Here is a 9,762-nt window from a genome sequence, read left to right on the forward strand (position 1 = left end):
CCCGTAGCCGAAACCCTGGTTGGGGGGTGGGGGGTGAGGGAATTTGCACGGCGGGTTCATATTGGACTACAATTCCCATCATTACCGCCGGCGATACTCATTGATTTGTGTGCGTGTCTGTGTATCTCTGTGTCTGTCTGTGTGAGGAAAGCCAAAACCTACAAATCCAGTATAAAGCACGTATCCGAAACAGGGGGGCGGAGGGGCTGCACGCCGAGTTCATATTGGACTACAATTCTCACCATTACCGCCGCCGATGCTCGTCGATTTTGTGTGTGTGTGCATGGGGGTGGGGGGGGAGTCTGCACGGCGAGTTCATTTTGGACTACAATTCCCATCATTACCTCCGGCGATACTCATTGATGTGTGTGTGTGTGTGTGTGTGTGTGTGTGTGTGTGTGTGTGTGTGTGTGTGTGTATGTCTGTCTCTGTGTCTGTGTGTCTGTGTGAGAGAAGACAAAACCTACAAGTCCAGTATGAAGCACGGATCCGAGACCCGGCGAGGCGGGGGTGGGGGAGGAGGGGGGCAGGAAGGGAGGAGTAGCCCCGCCCTCACCCAGCGCAGACGAGGGCAGCGCTTCCCCTTCGGAGACGGCGTGAGCCGCGGTCGCCTGAAGTTCCCTGGAGCTCGGGAGTTCGGAGCGGAGGCGCCAGCATCCCACACCTCGCTAAACGCTTCCTGGAGATCGCTCCGGCCGGGATGGGCGGCAGGACCTGGCTGCCGTTCCCAGTGCTCTTCCTGGCCGCTCTGCCCCCAGCGCTGCTGCCGGGGGCGGCCGGCTTCAAGCCCTCCTTGGACAGCGACTTCACCTTCACGCTCCCGGCCGGCCAGAAGGAGTGCTTCTACCAGCCTATGCCCCTGAAGGCCTCGCTGGAGATCGAGTACCAGGTAGGTGCGGGAGCGAACTGGCCTTCGCCGCTCACGGGCTTGGGAAACTTGCGGAATTCGAGCGAGGTGAATCAAGAGGGTCGTCAGGGAAGCTGGCCTGCTCAGCGCAGGCGCACAGGCGAGGCTCTTGGGTGTCTGTAACTCACAAATTTAGCCAGTCCTAAAATTGACACTTACCCTCTCTTCCCTTTCCTCTGGTCGGAAAGAAGCCAGCACTGGTGACGTCGGTGGCGTTAGTCTTTGTTTCTTAATTCACCCATAGCTTTCCTAGCGAGTATACACTACAGTTCTAAGAGTTTCACGGTATGGGGCTGGTACACGTTCTTTATAATTTTTTTTAATTATTGGACGAAATGATGACACCGTTTGAATTACCCTCACCACTTTCACAAGATTCCAGTATTATAAAAATCATCACGGTGTTTGCTTTACTTAAGGAATTTTGAAGTGTGGCCATGTGAATATATCTAAGTCAGATTTTGAAATGTGTTCAAGGAAGCTGTTGCCGTGTTTAGTGGTACATTTCCGTTCCAGCTGCATATCCATTACTGTCAAATCAAATAAGATAATAGTATATTAAAACAATGTAACATCAGATTCTTCCCTTTTTTCTTTTTAATATCAGCAGAATACGGCAGTAGAAAGAAGTGTCTTAATTAAAGTCTACAAGTTTCCACCTGGCAAATTTCTGTGCCTCCTAATAGCCTTGCACCAAAACATATGTTGATGTGTTTTATCTTTGAGGCTTTTTTTAAAATTAAGTTCCAAATGCTATTAATTAGAGCAGAATAAAATGCATGTGGTGGAATGGAGTGAAAGCTCAGAAGTTACTGTTTGCATGTGGTGCACAAATGTACACTCACGTGGACAAATACATTTATTAAATCTTTTAAAAAAACTTAATATCCAATTTTATATGAAGAAACTTTAGGATGATTTATAGCTTACATTAAGTATCAGAAATTATAGTATCTAAAATCTAAGCAAAACTGAGATTACAGCTTAGTATTGTTTGATTTCGGTATGTGAGCAAAAATTCAGCATTTATCGAACAGTTGTGTGTAAGAAATTGTGTAGGGAGGAGGAACAAATAGAGAATCAGCCAGGCGGTGGTGGTGCACGCCTTTAATCCCAGCTCTTGGGAGGCAAAGGCAGGCAGATCTCTGAGTTCGAGGCCAGCCTGGTCTACAAGAGCTAGTTCAGGACAGGCTCCAAAGACACAGAGAAAACCTGTCTCGAAAAAAACAAACAAAAAGATAAATATCCCACAACCTGCCACCACTACCCAGCAGACACATAAAATTTAAGCAGATTGCTGGATGAAGTGTGAAAAGCAGACTTAAAGGAAGCAAAATTAGACACAGAGAAACCAACTATGGAGTTAGTGAGTCTAGATGGGAAAATAATTTTTATTAATCAAAGATTTCCTTGAAAACCAGGAATGGTGCCAAATGCTGGTAATTCTAAACACTCAGGAGTCTGAGAGCAAGGAATGACAAGCTTAAGGCCAGCCTGTGAGGAGACCCTTCTCAAAAGGTTGGAACACAATGGAGGATGTCAACCTCTGGCCTCCACTTGCACAGCTTTTAAAGGCAGGACATGGTGCACATGGCTCTAATCCCAGAATTCTGAGGGATACACAGGCAGGCCAAGCCTGGTTTACACAGTGAGCTCCAAAACTGCCAGGGCCCATAAAGAGACACTGTGATGTGGGATCTCCCACTGTATGTATGCTGTGAATACCACTGGTAAATAAAGGAACTGGCTTGGCCTGATAGGGCAGAACAGAGGTAAGTGGTGGGGAGGGAAGCTAGACTGAATGCTGGGAGAAAAGAGGCAGTCAGAGAAAAGAGCCCTCTGGAGCCTAATGGAACTTTACCTGGTTAGCCACAGCCACATGGTGATACACAGATTAATGGAGATGGGTTAAATTAAGATGTAAAAGTTAGCAAATAAGAAGCTAGAGCTAATGGGCCAGTCAATGTTTTAAATAATATAGTTTCTATGTGATTATTTTGGAACTGAGCAGACGGCCTCCTTACAACAACACTGTGTCCAATAAATAAGTAAATAAATAGGTAAAATATTTTAAAAGCCTTTACATCACATGATGTACTCATAGAAGTTTCTATTTTCGGGGTTTGTAATATGTATTTTTTTCTCTTCTATAGGTTTTAGATGGAGCAGGATTAGATATTGATTTCCATCTTACCTCCCCAGAGGGCAGAACCTTAGTTTTTGAGCAAAGAAAATCAGATGGTGTTCACACGTAAGTTGATTGTTTGAGACACAATATATTTACATATATCCCTGGCTGGCTTGGAACTTAGAATAATCCTTGTACTGTAGCCTTGTGAGTGCTGTGATCGATCATAGGCGTCTACAAGCAAGGGCACCACACCCAACTAACTAATTCCTTTGCTTTGGTTAATCTATTAACATTTTAAATCGGCCTTCTTGGCTTAAAAACATTGTTTTTTGGTTGTTACTGTTTTTGAGAAAGGAGTTCAATCATGTAACTGTCTGGACTGGAACTCAGATCTGCTTGCTTGCCTCTGTCTCCTGAATGCTGGGATTAAAGGCATTCACCACCATGTCTGGCCTTTTTTCCTTTTTTTTTTCAGACAGGGTTTCACTGTACAGCCCTAGCTGTCCTGGAACTTGCTTTGTAGACTAGGCTGACCTCAGACTCACAGAGACCAGCCTACCTCTGCCTCCCAAGGATTGAGATTAAAAGCACGAACCGTCACTGCCCAGATGTTTTAATTTTTTTTAAAAATTTTGTGTGTATGGGTCTTGCGGTGGTAGCTTACACCTTTAATCCCTACCCTCAGAAGTCAGAGGCAGGTGGATCTCTGTAAATTCGAGGTCAACATGGTCTACGGAGCGAGTTCTAAGACAAGCTCCAAAGCTACATAGAGAAACCCTGTCTCAAAAACAAACAAGAGGAATTGTGTGTATGAATGTTTTACTTGCATGTATGTATGTGGTCCACATGTGTAACAGGTACCTGCAAAAGCCAGAACTTGATATCAGATACCCATAAGTGGCTCTCAGCTACCGTAACGCCATTTCCAAGGGATCAAGCACCCTCTTCTGATCTCCATAGGCAAGAAACACACACATGGTGCATGTATATACACCAAGGCAAACACTAATACACATAGAATAAATCCAAAAACTGGGTATATACCCAGTAGAATAGTATAATTTACTTTTTGTTCAATGCATTTGTTAAAATGGCTAAGTTCAATTAAGATTACAATTCATTTGAAATGAATTAAAGTTTATAATACTATAAACTTCATCATAACTTTTCTGAGTAACTTGTAGTTTATGTACACATATATATTATGCCAGTTAGATATGTAGTTTATATGAAATATAATTTTTAAATCATTCAAAAGTTTTATTTTCAACATGTGAAATGATTTAAAAATTACATTAATTTTTTAAAGAATTATTTCAGTGAAAGTTAACATTTGCTTTGTAGATAGGAAACATTAATTACTTAGTTCAGATATTAATAAATTTTTTCAGCATTTAGCATAATTAATGAAGAGTTGAATAACAACCTCTCTAAAATTAGGTAATAAAATATAATCTATTTTTATTATCCAGAAAAATATTAAGGATTAAACATAAATATGTATAAAGTTGGGCATGGTGGCTAATGCCTTTAATCCCAGCATTCAGGAGACAGGCAGGCAAAGATCTTTGAGTTTGAGACTGACCTGGTCTACAGAATGAGTTCCAGGAGAGCCACAGCCACACTGTGAAACCATCTCAATGCATGCCTCGTGCCCCCCCCATAGCATCATTCTTGCCTACTACTTCTGTATTGCCTGTGAATTCTTGATGCTTTTGAGATACTAGGCAAGCCTAATGACAGTAATAAAATAAAAACTCAAGTAAAATCAAACGTTGGAGGATCACAAATTATGTATTTCTTACCCTTTTTGGAGCCATATCATCCAGGTGTGTCTACCTTTTGACTCTGCAATACAACCGCCAGGGTTTACACTCAAAAACTGCATAATCAATTATAAAAAAGAAATTATTTCTTTAAAAAAGCTCACGTTTTTAGCAAGTTTAGTGTTTTGTGTTGAGCTGCACTCATAGCCTTCCTCTGACGACACAGACAGCCTGTGAGCCACAGGTGAGACACTCCTGAATGAATGGCGTGTCCTTCACAAGAGCCATCAACTGATATACACTGAGTATGATAGAAAGTTTTTCTTGGGAAATAATTGTTTCTTTTTATAATTGTTCTACACTCTGTTCACCAGCATTTGCTCAGGCTGTGACAAAATATATGAGAAAGTCAACTTAAAAAAAACAAGGTTTATTTTGAGATGTAAGTTGATGGTTGTTACTGTCTTAGTTAGGATTTCTGCTGCTGTGCAGACACCACAGCAACCGTTATGAAGGGAAACCAGGTGCAGAGGTTAGTCCATCACCATCATGGCAGCAAGCATGACAGCACACAGGCAGACACGGTGCTGGAGAGGTAGCTGGGAGTTCTGCATCCAGAGAGAATTGACAGGCAGCAGCAGGAAGAAAGACACTGGGCCTGGCTTGAGCATTGGGAATCTAATAGTCCACCTTCAGTAACATACTTCTTCCAACAAGGCCACTCCCCATGAACTAAAAATGTTCCCTTGTTTTAATATAGTGTGGAGACTGAAGTTGGTGACTACATGTTCTGCTTTGATAATACATTTAGCACCATTTCTGAGAAGGTAATTTTTTTTGAATTGATCCTGGATAACATGGGAGAAGAAGCTCAGGAACAAGAAGACTGGAAAAAATATATTTCTGACACGGATGTGCTGGAGATGAAGCTAGAGGATATCCTGGTTAGTAGAACATTAATAAGTAATGACAGTTCATTGGTCAGATATTTTAGTGTATGGCAGGGATTAAAGTAAGCATTCTTAACCATATTTTCCAAAAACTATTGGTTTTTCCATATTTTTACATCATTTCAAATCTCAATTTTAGCTTACGTTTAGCTTTTTATTAGATTTTCAAATCACTTATCTCAGTTGAATCTTATCTTAAAACTACTTTTTTTTTTTAAGAAACAGTGCAATTTAAAAAATAAAAAACAAGTTTAAACTTATTTTCTCATAGTTCCAGAGGTCAAAAATCTGAAGTGAATTTCACAGATCTACAGTCTTAGAGGTGTTGACAGGGCTGGGACCTTTTTCACTGCAAGGTCTGCTGGCATTCCATGCCTTGTGCCTCTTATATCACTCCACACTCTTGCATTGTTATAATGTGTGTTGGACCTCCCTGGATGGCATAAACACTCAAATAGCAAAATATTATAGACACACAATGCATTAGGTAAAAACTGCCAAATAACTAAAAATATAATCAGTTGGTCTTTTGAAAACTGTGATTAAAAAAATATTTTATGGTTGTCAGAATTATAAGAGAGATATGTATAAAAGTCCTGGTGCTATGTTAATGCAATTTGATCTTGACTCTTCAATTCAAGGTATCTTTATTCCTCTGTTAAATAAATTTAAATTTATCATTACTATTTTAAAGCCTCATGGAGGATCTCCAGGTGACACAAGTCATACCGGTCCTTTAACTGAATTATATTCTCATATATTTTAAAAATTGTTTTGGTTTTGAAAACTAGCATAAAGCATATTAGTATTTTTAATAGAGAAATTACTGTATTTATTTCCAGGAGTCCATCAACAGCATCAAGTCCAGACTGAGCAAAAGTGGCCAAATACAAACTCTGCTTAGAGCATTTGAAGCTCGTGATCGAAACATACAAGAAAGCAACTTTGACAGAGTCAACTTCTGGTCCGTAGTGAATTTGATGGTCATGGTGGTAGTGTCAGGCATTCAGGTTTATATGCTGAAAAGTCTGTTTGAAGACAAGAGGAAAAGTAGAACTTAAAACTCCAACATAGATTACTTAACATTGGAGAAAAAAAGAGGTAGAAAATTCTAATACACTGTTACAGTCAAGATCATTAGTAGTCGTTTCCATAACATTTTCAGAAATTAAGTATAAGATATGTAAAATTTACTACAGAAAATTATTGTATATCCAGATAACTTTACTGACCCAGTTATACACTTAAATGTGTATAACAGGATATCATATATAATTTAAATTTGATTGGAGCAATTAGCATTTTTTAGGTATAAAAATCTCTCCCAAATATGTATAAATTAAATAAATGAACAGTATCCATAAGCACACCACCAGTTTGCTTTTACACAGAACTTTCTCTGTAAATTGGCTGGTACAAAGTAATTTATAAAGTTTGCAAATCATTTGAGGTTTTTATAATTATGGACTGAATAAGTCAGCTTTCCTCTATTACATCTTTCCAAAAAAAGTAAATATATGTATACCACTGAAAGGCTTTCTTTGTATTGCCCTTATCCTGGAACTAGCTCTGTAGACCAGTTCGGTCTCAAACACTGAGATCCACCTTCCTCCTTCTGAGTACTGGGATTAAAAGTATGTGCCACTACTGCCCAGATATTTTTAAGAATTTTATAACCAAATACAATGTGAAACATTATAGAAAAGTATTAGTTTTTATAAACTTAGTTTGCATTTCCAAAAACTAACATTTTGATAATTAAATTGGAAAGGCATTCTTTCCTCAAAAATTAGGCAATGTCTTTCTCATTGAAATGACATTATAAAGGTTTTCTTATGTGAAGATATAAATAGGGTAGTCGATGTTTATGAATAGGATGCATTCTGTCTAGACATTAGCTAAGATAAAATTTGAGACAAAAATGAATGTATTTTTATACCACCCATCAAAACTGTTGTATTGGTTTCAACACAGCTATCGGTTTTGTTTGTTGTTTGTTGGTTGGTTTTTTATTTTGTTATTGTTTTCCAGACAGAGTTTCTCTGTGTAGCCCTGGCTATCCTCGAACTCACTCTGTAGACCAGGCTGCCCTCAAATTCACAGAGATCCACCTGCCTCTACCTCCCGAGTTCTGCCTCTCAAGTGCTGGGATTAAAGGTGTTTCCTGGCCAGTAGCTATTGGTTTTGATAATACATTGTCACCAGCAGGTGTGAGGGACACACTGCTGAATAGATCTGACCTTATGTAAATAAATAGCTCCTAAGTTCTCAAAATCATCAGAATATGAGGGAAAACTTAGATAAACTTGAGGATACCAAATACAAAAGTTCACCTAAGTAGAACCATAAGATCTAGAATCATATCAGCTCACCTTGCTGTCCCAATTCTAATAGAAAACAGAGAAGGGTAATTTGAAGTTCACTGGAAGAAATTATGTTTGTCATAGTTTTTATTTTCTAGTTACTGTTTTCAATTATAAATGTTCAGGTAGATTTTATAAAATGTACATCCTACTATAAGATTTAGTACTGATTATACATATTTATTATAGGATTTATTATAATTTTCACAAAATTACCTATGGTCACTTATGACTTTGAAGGATTAAAACAATCCCAAATTATAAACAGCTAATGTGAATCTAAAAGCCAATACACACAAAAACGCTGTCTTTCTAGCTTATTAGTCTGTAGTACAATCTTATTCAAATACTAGTAATTTAATTTCATCATGAAACAATTAAATTACACACAATTATAGTGTTATGAAAAATGTATTGTCAATTAGAAATAATGAACAATCAAATCTGGGTATTGTACCCATTATATATGTTATATATTGCTATAACTCTTACTGAGCAATAATGATCTTCCACTACTCTGCTATCGCACACACACACACACACACACACAAAACATATGGTAGGTACTCAGAGAAATACTTTATTTACAGTTTATACTCAGAATAGTACAAAGATATACTGTATTTTTCCTTCTTGGGAGAAGACTAGAGATTTATTTTTCCCTATTCAGAGGCTTTTCAAAACATGAGATAAATGTCATATATGATCAGTAACCGGCCAAGAAAATGCTCCAGTATTGTAAGCAAAACTCCTACAGCACACAGAACAAAGTGAGATCATGACCTAAAAGAGCCTTTTTTCCACTTTCAAGTGGAAGGGAAGCAATCTATAGGTACCATAACTGATAAAGCAGACTACACTTGAGTCTACTGTGTCTTTTCTGTAAGACTGTGATTAAGAATTCTACCTCTTAGATACAGCTGATACTGTACTGTACCTAACACTGTACTTGTTACTAACATCATCTTGTATGTATGTAATTTGTGCCACTGATTTTTAAATCTATAATTCAGTTACTTCCTGCCATTTAAAATGGTAATAGTATCTTTATTGAAAAAAGTAACTTACAAATGTTAAAGATTTTATTTTTATAGATAAAAATAAAAAGGTATTAAGAACCATGTTGCCTGTATTAATCATAAAAAGAAAAATTGTAAGCAAAAACCAAAATGTTTGTTTATTTTTAAATGTGTATTATCTGCTTCACTGTAAAGACTGTATTAAAAGTCTTTTAATGTTACTTTCTCAATTATACTAAAATCAAATAAGCCATCACTTGATCTGACTTATCTGGTTAATTGTATAAATTACTACAGTAGTTTAACAGAAGTGTAGAGATGATCATTCTGAGTTGCATTTGGATTATGTACTCTTACCAGGTCAATAAACGAAAGGTAAATAAGCATCTGAAAATGTTGTTGAATAAATTATAAATCAAAATATATTTAGGTATATTTACCATTAAACATTATTATCTTAAAATTAACAAAAACCAAGTCCCTGTAATTTTGTACCTTCAGTGAAAATTTTTTATCAGAAATTTAAAGACATATTAATTTAGCATGTAATGTTTTTCTTTTCTTTCTTTCTCTCTTTTTCCTTTACTTAGTTTTTTGAGACAGGGTTTCTCCGTGAAACTGTCCTG

At 37.8% G+C, this 9,762-nt stretch overlaps 1 protein-coding gene across 2 annotated transcripts; it reads left to right on the top strand.

Moving 5' to 3' along the window:
- The first annotated feature begins 557 nt into the window (after positions 1-557).
- On the top strand, positions 558-9,530 carry Tmed5 (transmembrane p24 trafficking protein 5). Of its 2 annotated transcripts, none has more exons than XM_048447058.2 (4): positions 558-889; positions 3,061-3,158; positions 5,565-5,784; positions 6,575-6,810. In XM_048447058.2, the coding sequence occupies exons 1-4, from the start codon at positions 701-703 to the stop codon at positions 6,656-6,658; spliced, it is 591 nt and encodes a 196-aa protein (XP_048303015.1). In that variant the 5' UTR covers positions 558-700; the 3' UTR covers positions 6,659-6,810. The 2 variants fall into 2 exon arrangements, with proteins under 2 accessions (XP_048303015.1, XP_048303014.1); XM_048447057.3 differs by having other exon boundaries at positions 570-889; positions 5,565-5,748; positions 6,597-9,530.
- The last annotated feature ends 232 nt before the right edge of the window (positions 9,531-9,762 follow it).

The sequence above is a fragment of the Myodes glareolus genome, chromosome 8 (assembly GCF_982192425.1).
Source record: "Myodes glareolus chromosome 8, mMyoGla1.1, whole genome shotgun sequence".
NCBI lineage: Eukaryota > Metazoa > Chordata > Mammalia > Rodentia > Cricetidae > Myodes > Myodes glareolus.

Bases quoted from the DNA above. Each gene is read 5' to 3' on its own strand.
- Tmed5 (XM_048447057.3), top strand. From the start codon at position 701: ATGGGCGGCAGGACCTGGCTGCCGTTCCCAGTGCTCTTCCTGGCCGCT. The intron at 890-3,060 runs GTAGGTGCGGGA...TCTCTTCTATAG, and splicing joins CGCTGGAGATCGAGTACCAG to GTTTTAGATGGAGCAGGATT. The intron at 3,159-5,564 runs GTAAGTTGATTG...GTTTTAATATAG, and splicing joins AAATCAGATGGTGTTCACAC to TGTGGAGACTGAAGTTGGTG.